Raw genomic sequence first — 13,475 nt, 5'->3', positions numbered from 1 at the left:
AATATGGTGATCAGAAAAACAGCGATAGGATGTGAATTTGGTGTTTGGGTAGCTAGATTCTTGTTTTGTTATTTTATTGTTTTTAATTGAAGCAGTAGGCCACACTTACAAAGAAATTGTCATTTAAAACATCATCTGAAGATGGTATTTCCTTAGTATGATACTTGAAAATGATAGTTTTGTGAGTGCTTTTGCCAAAGATATTTAAGCAAACATTCTCTAATTTCTATGCATTAGAAAAATATCGTTTTATACATTTGCTGTATATCATTTGGGTTCCTGTTTGTTTTTCATGCTAACTTTGTGATATTGGCACTTAAAAAAAATAAAAAAAAGCCCTAAAGCTTTTCCTGTGCAATCTGAGTAAATGTGAAGTGAATGACAAACAAAACATAGCTCACATTCTGTCCATATTTAGTGCAAGTTGTTCTTTTTAACCATTTTGTGAGAGATGAAGACATGACATGGAATATGCAGATATGCACTTGTACAAGAAAACAATTTCTAGATAAACTCAAACCCATCCAGAAATGAAATGGTATGAAGTAAACAAACAAAACCAAATAAACACAATACAAAACTTGACTCAACTATTCATTAGTTTCATCGATACTTTGATCATCTCTGCAGAATTAATAAATACTTATGCAGATGATGATATGCTTGAGAATTTTTATCAAGTACATGTTTGCTAGTACGAAACTCTGCAAATTTTGAGAAATGTTTCAATTAGCATGCTGTCTGCCTATCAACACATTTGAAGAAAAAGCTCACTTGGACAGGTTTGATTTCGCAACAGGAACTTCACGGTCAGATCATGCACCGCCCTCGCAGGCGGATTATGGAGAGTGCTTCTTGACAATGGCGAGGAAGTCCTCGACGTCGTCTTTGGAGCCCATGATGACGGGGCAGCGCTGGTGGATGGCCGTGGGCTGGATGTCCAGGATGTTCTCCTGACCGGCGATTCCGCGGCCGCCGGCCTTCTCCATGATGAATGCCATTGGGTTGCACTCATAAAGCAGGCGAAGCTACATAACAGACAGAAAGACATGAAAAGTTAAAACTTTCTGATATGAAGAAACCATTTTTTTTGCTTCAGGTTTTGGTTTGAAACTACAAGTATCTACCTCGAGAACAAGCCATGTCTTGCTCAACCACAACACATTAAGAAATACTGAGATGATAAGAAACGGTAAGCGAAGAAGGCTTGCTTCAATAATTGAAATGATTTTACATAACTTGAAAGATAGTTGACACAGTGCAGTCTATTTTGAGCACATGCTTTCATATACCCAAAGGTGAAAGAATATGAAATAATTCAACGACATGATATAGTGACATACATGTAATACAGCAACACACTAATTTGTCACTCTACAATAAACTCATTTTAGGTTACTCCCCTTGTAATGATCCAAAGAAACTTTCACATGGTTAAAATGAATGATACCGCACCTTTCCCTTAGGGCTCTTCTTGTGCGCCGGGTACAAAAAGATGCCACCATACTTGAGAGTCCGGTGCATGTCTGCCACCATGGAACCGATGTACCGTGCACCGTAGGGGGCCTGGCCATCCTACAGGTGGCAAAAGTGGAAGGATAAAAAAAGCATATTCACTGAAATCATCACTAAGATTCATATAGGAATGAAAAATAATTCATGGGCTATAAATTCAGACTCCTTTCTCCCATTCTTAAGTCCCTGCACATCCTGCTAGGAACTACCCAAGCACAGACTCACTGAACAAGATAATGTGGAATGTGAAGCTTTTTTTTTAGTAGCAAATGTGGTAAAGAGCAATGGATCGATAACAATCTACAGGTCCGCCAACATTCCCACATCCAAATCAGGGAGATTCCACACAGCAATCAGGAAGATATCTGTGTGTTACATGCATTTCAATGGGCGAAAATAATTCTCAAATCAGGGAGATTATAATATTTTCTTATTCAGACATGAACAGATTTTGACATTTTCAGGGAGACTCCTGTAGAATCGGGGAGACTTGGCAGCTCTGCAGTCTAGAATGAATGAAGCAAACTGTCTAGAATGGCATCCTAGGAGCACCTCAAGTCATATCACTCTAACACCCAGTGCTTTGTTGGAACATTTCCAGAACTTCAGCCTGTCATGGTATCTCATACTTAACTTGATCTCGATCTGATATAAACCTTACCCTATCTTTTGCTCATATCTTACTGCCTATATTGACGCTGTCTCCAACTCCCATGATCAGGACAGATATGAATTGCTCTATTGATGTAGAATCTTCACTCTTAACAAAAAGAAGAAGCTCAGACAAACTACACAATGGGGGATTTCAAGTTTGGTGCTAGAGTTAGTGCTAGTGCTAGTGTTATCTCCCATCCAACTGCCTGAAATCAAGCTCCAACACCGACGGTCAGATTAACGAAGCAATACCGATCACAATTATTGATCCCCAGCAGTGGATGCTGAAATCACAGCACCGCAAAGTCCGCAAGAATTGTGCGACGAAAAAGTGATTGCGCATGATTGCAGTCAAATATTAACAGATGCAGCCATGACTGCTTAGTTTTAGACACATGAGGAAGACAGATGAAAATGCCACAAATTTCATCCCTTTTTTGAAACACAACTATCATAATTTTGCTCCCAGGCTCAGATTGATGTAGCCGTGTCTAGAGTGTTTGTGTATTAGCACAGACTCTGCACGTAAAACGTGCATCCCTTATGGAAGTGATCGAATGTGGGTCTTGCACGGCAATGCTAACACCAGCACCAAACTTGAAATGACAAAGACGATAATCCCTAGGGACTAATGTTAGCCCATGGGGAAAAAAAACAAAACATGTACATTGCCAACACAACCAGCGGAGCTCGGCTCAGGAGACGACATTCAACACTCAGTCCAGCACCAGCAACTAAAAAATATGTCATAATTTTGAGGTCACCCTCCTTATCACCAGTGCTAGTGCTGAGATAGCACTAGCACTAGCACAGAACTTGAAATCACCCTTCGAGCTCTGATCACCGTGGTTGTGATACAGCTCTGTCACTCACCCCTGGGAACTTCTTGGACTTGACGTATTCAGTGATAGCTTCGTCCCAGTACTGTGCGTAGCCCTCGTTGATGCTGAAGATTTTACCTCTCGGCTTCACCTTCATGTCCCTATCGGTCAGCACAAACTCACCAATGGCCTGATAGACGAAATAAACAAAGATAGATAAATGGTGGTAAATAGATGCACAGCCAAACAGATAGTTAGTTAGATAGATAGATAGATAGACGGATAGATAGATAAATAGATAGATAGATAGATAGATAGATGGATAGATAGATAGATAGATAGATAGATATATAGATGGATGGATGGATGGATGGATGGATGGACGGACGGACAGATAGATAGATAGATAGATAGATAGATAGATAGATAGATAGATAGATAGATATATAGATAGATAGATAGATGGATGGATGCAGGGCTCCAACATTAGCGGTGGCCTGGTGCTACCAAAAATAGATAATGGGTCACCATGTTTTCAGGAAAGGTATTTGTTGGTGGCCAAATCAGGCTATCAAATTTAATTGTTGGGCCACTAAAAGAAAAAGTTAGTGTCAAGCCTTGCTGGATGGATGTATGGATGGTAGGTAGGTAAGTAGATGTACTGATGGATAAATTGAAGGACAAGTTCACCTTCATATACATAAGGATTGAGAGGGTGCAGCAATATCAGCAGGACACATCGGTAAGAGTTTGAGGAAAATCGGACAATCTATTCAAAAGTCATGAATTTTTGAAGTTTCAGAGCCGCCACTGCTGGATGAGAGGACTACTACAGCTTGTAATGTTACTTGCGCAGAACAATATAAAGAAAAATGAATCGATTATTGGTGTGATTCTATTTGTATCAGATACTTAAATGTAAAGCCTTCATACCTTGCCTGTAATTTTGAAGTGTTCTTTTTATGGCAATACAACAATGAATGACTTTGGACAAAAAGCACATCAGACAGTATCTTCAGATTTGTGTAGCATTTAGTAATATTATCAAAATAGGCTCACATGAAATGGTGGTAATTCTAGTTTACGAACTCTGATTTCTCACATTGAATACTGTAGTCTTTTTCAATGATTTGACATATCTTTAAACAGCTTAGCTACAGAGGTTGCAAGACTCTGCTCTATCTCATTAGGTGGGGAAAGCTTTAGTTTAAGGATAGGATCGGCACATACTCACCGGGTCCAGCTGGAAGCCATTGACCCCGTTACCGGTGCTCAGGACGACCATCGTGGCGCTGCCGTAGAGGGCGTACCCCCCAGCCACCATGTTACGACCGGGTTGGAGGTAGTCCTTCTCTGTCACCGGACCATCACTGGTCTGTTGACATCAAGTGAACGTCGGTGTACAGACAACAGAAGAATAGAATATTGTGACAGTGGTACCCCCCCCCCCCATATTTTTTTTTCTTTCCATTTACAGGATATACAGTTAAATACATGCCATATAAAGAGGTTTACTGGCAATTGTAATGTATTTAACTGTATATCCTGTAAATGGAATAAAGAAAAAAAAAATATGGGGGGGTACCACTGTCACAATATAGATAGAGAGAAACACAGATGTAATTAAAGGATAAATACAGTGTCCTCTTGGTATTCTCGCTGGATACTTTTAAACTCGATGATTATATCTATTAATCATACTTATTACTTGTGCACATTATGGACAATATGCCAACTTCTCACACACTTACAGCTGTAGGCAGGAATTCAAAAAAGCGGTTTAAATCTAGTCCAAGGTTCACACTAATTTCTTCTGTGTATATGCGCGTGTAAACTCAGCTGACAGAGATCAAATAATTATGGCATATTGATACTTAGGTGTTAAAGGTACGCCCCTTTTGCACTTCATTTACTCCATGGAATAAATTTACACCACGGCTTTGATTTGAATTACCTTTGTGGATTCAAGTCTATATGTCCATGGGCAATACACTAGATACGCTGAAAAGAAAATAACTTATGTTATTTCATCTCCTATGTTTAATGAATCACGAAATTTCCTTGAAGTCAGTGTGCTGTCATAAAAAGTGTTGACTGTCCATTCCTAGTACTTTGGACACAATGTGCAACATAGGTCTACATTCATTAAGTTAAAAAGCACAACTGTGTTTGTTTTGGGATTTATTCAACATGAACACAAAGGAAGCACTTATAAAGATTGTAAGCAAGCTGCCAAGGGACTGACAGCTTGGAACATCCTATTGAAAACTACATCCCAGTTAATGAAGATAAACATAACACAAAGTTATGTGAATAATGTAACCAGAATTCCCGGCATGATTACCTTCCTCCAAATTCCAAAGATGGACCCAATGGAGACTAGGCAGTCGATATTTGAGGAGCCATCCAAGGGGTCGAAGGCCACAATGTACTTCCCCCGTCTCTCCGTCTCCACTTCAATGACAGTCTCGTTCTCCTCAGAGATGAGGACACAGGTTGTGTACGAGCTCTTGAGGGCGTTGATGAAGAGGTCGTTGGAGATGACGTCCAGCTTCTTCTGCTGGTCACCGGTTGTGTTCACTGACCCTTCAATGCCATAACTGAACAGACAAAGGGCAAAATGTGTCGGAGTTTTCATCTCACCCGAAACATTTATACAGCATAACTTACAGATTCTGGATAAAGCTAAAGACTAAAAATGCCAGCAGATTGGTGGGTTCTAATCTGTTTGTGCTCTCCTTCGCTCTCTCAGTAAAGAGTGACACGAGAGGGACAGAGATAACAAAACAAAATAAACTTAGAAGTACGACCCGCCGAGGGGAAATAGCAGTAATTGTTTTACAGTTCATGAACTTGAATAGAACGCTAGCATACCCTGGCATTTCAAAACGGTTGCTGGCTAATTTCAGCAACAGACATTCATATGCATATACTCCAAGGAGTAATGAGTTAATATTGAACCATATCTACAGTGTGCGGCACATATTTATTGCAGCAATAGTTAATTGCAAACAGTTTCATTATATCTGGCCAAGGCTAGATTGGACTGCAATGTCACGAAAGCGTAAAGAAGTCGAAGTGAAACATGTGAGAATCCAATTCTGCAACCTATAATTTTGATAACAATCATTTTGACCTCAAAACTGTGTGTGACCCATAACTATAAAACCCTGGATTGTTTTGGTTATGGACATCCTCTCCAGCTCCAACTCCCCCCACCAAGCCATGGAAAGGGGGTAGGGCCTGAAGTCCCTCCCAATGGACTGCACGCACACACACACACACACACACACACTTTTTTTGGGGGGGGGGGTCTGGGAAAAATCAGAAAAAAATAAACACTGTGAATTGATATTTTCCATAGGTTTCGTCCTTGCGATTGATACCTAATTTAAATCTTCCCATCTGGATCTATTATCATTAGGCAGTGTATACAACTACATGCGTGTGTCTTTACCATCCAGCCACACGAGTGTGGTTGTAGCCATGGCCCGAGTCGCTGAATACAGCCACACTCGTGTGTAATGTACAGTGTATATACTGTATCCACACACACGAAGAAGCTGATCGCCGTGCTTATCAAGCATAATTATGAACACCACACAATCCGTTCTAATCGTGTGTGCTTGATACGGTGGGTTTAGAATTAATAGCAAAGTTACAACTGCAGCTAAATTGGGGGACTTCGGTTTAACATCGCTAGACTGCAGGTGTTAGGCCCTACCATCGTGGCTTCGGGTGCTAGCGATCGCTTAGCGAAGCTGCAGCAGTAGCCTAGCCAGCACAGTGTGCCGCCACCCGCCCCAGCAGGGACCCGCGCGCCGGCTGCCTGTGTACGCTAGGTGCGCGATTTGCGAGTTACTGTACCCGAACGAACGAAGGCGAAGGCAAAGTCTCAATAACGACGCAATGCATGATCAATCGTAAATCAAAGTGCAAAATCACTTGTAACTTTGCTATTGATTTTAAATTCATCTTATCAAATAAAGAAAATGAGAATAAAGTTTAAAATGAAATGTCTAGATGGTGAGATAATATTAAATAAAATTAATCTAGGAGGTAGGTTCATCGCTTTGCAGTGGTACATCATATCGCGTGTTGATGTGGCCACACACAGCGTGTTCCCCGCCGCTACGCAATGTTAAAGCTTCTCGCCGTGTGTGGATATTACCGGTATGTACATGTACATGGCACACAAGTGTGGCTGTATCCAGCGACTCGGGCCATGGCTACAACCACACTCGTGTGGCTGGATGATAAAGACACACGCGTGTGATTGTATACACTGCCTTATTGGCATTTTATTAAGGCTACGCAACGGCAAGGTGCAAACTATTGTAGAAGTGGAAATTTTCACGGTGTTGTAATTTTCGCGCAATTCGCGCAACCAGAAACTACTGCGAAAATAAAAGCATGTGAATATTTTTGCTTGCCATATGTTCCAGTAGTTGATGTCTTGATTCCGCGGAATTAAAAACACGCGAAGCTGTTCTATACTTCTAACCCCGCCGAGCGCAAAAAATTATAGTCGCGCGAAAATATCCACTTTTACAGTACCACATGCAGCCCCCCCCCCCCTTCAAAAATGTCACGCAGCCCCTGACCTAAATAATATTATTGGCAGCCCTGGGTTTTAGGGTTAAATCTTAATAAATTTATATTAAAAAATTGACCCTTTCACTACAGTCACACACCAGACGTCAGACCCATTCACCACTGAAAATTATCACGTCCAGTAAATTATAAACGACAAAAATTTGACTGCATATAAATACGTAATATACAAAAATTCGGGTTAGTACCTCCTCAGAATACACAAACATGTTGGAAACTTTAGAAGAGAATTCGTGACAATTAAACAATCCCAGTGTCCACCATGTCAAGTGACGTCAACAGTCGCACCAGTAATAGTCCCATATATAGAAAAAAGTGTTCATATTACTCAAACCCAGCGCAAACGCTCACTGAAATATGACTTACAGCCTCGAAATACCGGCTTTTCTCACAGCTGACGATATTGCCTTGATAGCAGTCAGCAGGGAATTTAGGAGAGTGGTCAGTTCTCCCGTGGCCTGAGGAAAACGCCTCTGTTCGGCCAACACAAAGCGTGTTAACGTCACAAAATCGGTCTGTACACCTTGCGTAGACATGCTGATTTCGTATGTTTATAAATGCCACGCATCACTAGTGTACGTCGGGTCTCGGTCATGCACGTACACCTTTCACATGTATTCCTTATGAAGAATGCAATCTCGCAACAGGTTACAAGTACGGTGTCTGACGAACCAGCAGATATCCAATCAGGGCGAGTCTTTCAGACGCGCCCCTTTACGTCACAAAGATCGGGAGGCCCCTTCCCGCCTCTTCACTTCAGGGAAGGGGAGGGAGTAGAGAGGGGAGTGAGATGACTGAGAGAAGGAATCAAGAGAGGGACAGGGGAGGGGTAGAAAAAAGAACATACGGAGATGCGATAGAAGAGGAGCAGCGGAGTAGAAGAAGGAAAGAGGTGTACTGATAAAAAGAAAATTATAGCAAGGGATGATGGAAGCTAAAGGGCCTACTTCTTAGTTTTTCTCTATATTAAATGCAACTGTTAAATACTATATTTCTCACCGGCGTAATGTGGCTTTTTTTTTGTTGGTAAATTGAATATATCTTCAAACTTCTTAATCTTGATTATTGTTTGTGTGTCTACCTCATCAATAAATCAACTAGAAAAGCCCTCTGAGAGCGCAGACCTCCGCCAAGCATGCAAATCATTTTCACCACTGATCTTGTTCTTCCATAGAGATATTTCCACCCAAGCTGTGCTGAAAGTCGCCGATTTCCCAATATAGAAGCCTTTGTTACGTCATAAACCCTCAGCTCCACAGCGCGCCTCACCCCTGCAGAAACTAGAGCACGCACTTTAGTGCACGCATGCAAACCTCAAATACGCGCAGCCTGAACTCCCAAGTTCACTGACCCTCCCTGCCAAAATATCAAAAATCCGTCATAAATTCCCCCAAAATTCTCGGATCACTACCAAAAGTTAATCGTTTGTCAATCGTGTCATTCTCAACCTTTCCTGCAAATTTCATTCCAATCAGTTGTCTACTTTTCGAGTTATTTTGCGCAAAGACAAACGAACGAACGAACGAACGAACGAACGACGAACGAACGAACGAACGAACGAACGAACGAACGAACGAACGAACGAACGAACAAACCAACGGTAACGAAAACATAACCTCCTCCCTTGGCGGAGGTAATTATCAAAATTGGTATTCACTTTCTGACATATCCATATCCACCTTTAGCTCTTTTCTTCCCACAAATCATTCATTGTGATTATGATTACACTCCATCATGTGCAGAAGTCTTTCAGATTCACCTATACTTACACACACATACACACAAGTCACATTTATTGTATTCTCCTGTGGCATATTAGAAGTTTACTCCAGTGGTATTTTATACTCAACAGGTATCACCAAATAAAGATGATCATTGCACTTTTTTGTTCTCTGCAAAACATAAATCAATCTATATGCAAGTACACACACACACACACACACACACAAACACACACACACGCACATTCATAGACATAGTTGATACACACATAAACAGATACAAGTCATGTGCAAACACATTCATACTCACACGTGTTGATAAACATACACACACACACACATACATAAAAGGATGCACTCACATGCACACTTCAAAAAGAAAAAAGATTCCAAACACATTAAAATTACCACCATCACTATCATAATCCTCACCTTCATACCATGGAGGTGCGAGTGAGAAACATTCTCCCACCACTCGATATAGACATGAAGAATAATTTGAGCACACATTATGTTCTATTGACATTGTAGAGATTTTATTATATTCTGCATATCTTTCATCAATATTCATCTCAATTGACAAACAAGCACATATAGGGATTTTTATAACTTACACAGGGTGTTCCACTGCATCGCAGGAACAGACCCTCTTCATGCAAAGTGCCTATTCCGACAATCTTGCCTCCAGTTGCCAAGAGACACTATGGCATAAATATTTGTCATAATGATGATAAAACTCAATACTTTAAAGGTAATCAGAATCCCCTGCCCTCATAAAGAAAACTTTAAAACAAATCATTATTACTATGCTCCTTCAAAGAAAAGAGAAATGTAACAAAATCATGAGTGTATGTAGCAGGAGCAGAAGAGCAACATAAATTTTGGGCAAAGGCACTTTGTAATTCTTTTCCCCTTTCAATGTAACTGCTGTTTATGCATACCATCATGGTACGTTCTATTGATAACAACCAGGTCATCAAATTTCAAGTATAGTTTTTGACACATAAAACAACAAATTAGCAGAGAGATTAGTTGAAGTTAAGTCCTAGATAGCTGAAAACTCATTTCCCCATATCTGATCTAGAGTAGCAAGAAACCAAAAATAATAAAATGCAATGCTCCAGTATGACAGTGTGTACTCAAAGAGTGTTCACATATACCTGGACATATTATGAGATCCTGACAAGATCACAGAAAATATCAAGAGTCAAAATTGTGATTGGCAAAATTTCGGTGTCAAAGACATAAGACAAAAGGTCTTCTCTCGCATAATGATGATACACAGCTGCTGTTCAGTTTCCTATGTCCTTGAAAGAAAAATACATACCAGTACTTTGTAATCCGTCTACAGACAAATATTCTTGACTTGTTTACTTGTTCATAGCACCTGGAGAAGCTATGGTTTATTGACCTCCCCTGCCCCCTCCCCCCAATCATCCCAGTATAACCCTTCTTTTGTGCTGCACACTCCTAACCATGTATTTATATTCCCCATTTACTCAGAAAACGACACCATCGGATCAATCTGGTGATCTCACGCTCAAGTGCATTACAGAGATTTGAGAACAATTTGAAATCACACACCATATTATCTGTGCAAAATGAAAAATGCAAACTCAGCAGACCCCAATTTTACACTTGGTGACAAAATATTAGTATTCTATACATTGTATCACACACACATGAACTCCTTCAGTATCACCGACAACAAGTTGGCATATAATGCAATGACATTTTTTTCAGACACTGGACCTGAGCAGGTTATACATTCTGGGTCCTCAATTCAGTGTTATTGTTGTATTGTTAAAGTCACAAGTCAGGTCTGTCATTTCAAAACCTACACCCTACAGAGACAAATCTTTGAGCGGTGGTAAGTTGATATCACTAAAAAAGTCAGGTGTAAAATAGTTACTAAGAATGCCTCCAACACCCTTTGGGTAAAAGGTGTCAAAAAAAGATATGCCAAAAATAAGTCATTTTGGTGAAAGGTGATAGCACTGACTTGTCATCACACTCTTCAACAAATTTTCCTATGAAATTGACAAGTACGAATTTTTATTATACTTATCTGAGTTTGAACAATACAAAAATACAGTATTAGAGTTTTTGCTTAAAGTCAATTTTTAATGTTCTTTACCTAGGTCTTGCACAATCCCAAAATGATCTCATTAGACATTTATTTATTCTCTGATGAGCTAAAAAAAAAATCTATAGATCTATTATCAGTATAATCTTTTGACAGTCAATAGAGCAAATACACATCAGATATGCCTCATAGAACTTGCGCTTTGTGAAGAGCACAGAGCATTTACTTTACCATATATTCATATGAGATTCTGGACAACAACAAAAAAAGAAAAGAAAAGAAAAGAAAGAAAAATTAGAAATTCATGACCACAGCACATCAAATGTGACACTTTTTAAAATGGACAATATGATCAGGGTCAAACATTCACAGTCATTTACAGCTGCCTTTATCAAGAGTTTTTTTTTTTTCTTCTTCTTTTTAACATACATTCTGGTACACACACACTTTAACATGCTCAAAAATAGGTAGGTACATTTAGGTACATGCCACTGTACTCTGGCAAGTGCCCTGTCTATCACTGACGGCGTCATTTGAAATCAATGGTGTTGTGTTGCTTATCGGCATGCATGAGTTGTGAATATAATCAAGTCACATACGTGAATAAAAGCTGCTTTTAAGAGATCCCTTGGCAGGTATACCATACTGCAACGAGGGATTTCCATGTAACATTGCCGATAATGCCATTCAATCTCTGACAAATCCCCTTGCATTTAGATGTGTGTGTGTGTGTGTGAGAGTCTTTTCAGAATGATTCATATTTGAATGTAGCCGCAAGTGTGCACACACACAAATGCAAGCTGCAGACAGAAGCTATTTGGGGTAGCTGCTCGCATTCTTTAAATTCTCAGCCACCAGAACTAACTTGTTAATTCTACAAATAGAGCCCAGAAAAATGCTAATCATTCCCAATCTTATTTTCGCCCTCCAATTTGTGGAACCTTGCTTCGGTTGGAATGGGACAATCTCCCACTAAATCTGCGTCATATAAAAACATGATAAATAAATAGACTGAAATGCATCTTTGCACGAGTAACAAAAGCCGTTGGTTTTCATGCATGTATTCTCTTTTGAACAGTTATAGCGTGCATTCATTAAACCAAGTACAGATACCACACCAAGAACTAGTGACCCATATCAAACTTCAAGGAAAAGCCATTTAAAAAGTTCTTTCTATTTTTGAAGGACTTACAATGTTTGAAACTTTTTCTAAGAGCTATAATACTTCCATCTGTTATCATTTTCAGAAAGGGTGCACACTTTAGCAAAATCAGCAAAATACAATAAAAACACAATATGTAATAAATGTACTGATAGGAAAACTTAATGCTCAACACCTTTGTTTCATAGCAAAAACACTATCAGATGAATGTTACACACATCTCTTCCAGCACCTACAGTAAAAGCCTCATTGGTCATTCTAAATCCCATATTTCAGTAAAAAAGAAGTTCTTAAAATAAGACTTTACCTGAAAGAGATAAATCTAGAATGAAGAGAAACCTGTGAAATCAAAGCAACCGATCTAGAAAAGTTTTGAGGGGAATGGAACAACTATTTTGAGAGATATGTCAGTGTGCAGTCTACGATGGCATTATGTGGGCACCTAAAATTAGCTGCATTGTTCAATTTTAGTCAAACTCTCATGGATCGGTGGCTTTTGTTTCACTGCGTTGGTGCTAGACAAACCTAGGTTCTCCTACAACTCTACTTGCAAGCCACCTAGAGTTCATCTAATCTACTTGGATTGGAAGAGAGTGCTTCTTGAGATGGGTGGGATAAAGAACCTTCACTATTTGGGCAGATGCCACATAAAGGCGCCGCGCTGCAGACGTATACTATACAAATGATAAATATAATGCTCTTCAGACATTTGGCTGGGTCACTGCGGCTTGGAGCCAAAGTATGAAGGTGACTGATGAAGTTCTTAAGATGTGGCAAGAGTGAGCTTGTCCCATGTATCACCTTCCATGATAAATACAAAAATTTTCGGCAAAATGATGCCATTTCACAAATCCATCTCCATATACAGATATGTTCGGGGTCCATCAGTGAATACTTTGGTA

The 13,475-nt window shown here is 39.8% G+C and overlaps 1 protein-coding gene across 1 annotated transcript; it reads right to left on the bottom strand.

The window, feature by feature from the left end:
* Positions 1-164: 164 nt before the first annotated feature.
* On the bottom strand, positions 165-8,140 carry LOC139715508 (fructose-1,6-bisphosphatase 1-like). The gene is made up of 6 exons (XM_071627078.1): positions 7,971-8,140; positions 5,335-5,590; positions 4,225-4,365; positions 3,043-3,180; positions 1,456-1,575; positions 165-1,028 (listed from the first exon to the last, which is right to left on the bottom strand). Exons 1-6 carry the CDS (start codon positions 8,138-8,140, stop codon positions 840-842), a joined length of 1,014 nt encoding a protein of 337 aa, XP_071483179.1. The 3' UTR covers positions 165-839.
* Between the last annotated feature and the right edge of the window lie 5,335 nt (positions 8,141-13,475).

This window comes from Diadema antillarum, unplaced genomic scaffold (assembly GCF_040938485.1).
Source record: "Diadema antillarum isolate AM-2024a unplaced genomic scaffold, OU_Dant_1.0 scf00000049, whole genome shotgun sequence".
Lineage (NCBI taxonomy): Eukaryota > Metazoa > Echinodermata > Echinoidea > Diadematoida > Diadematidae > Diadema > Diadema antillarum.
This window is presented reverse-complemented; position numbering and strand designations above follow the sequence as displayed.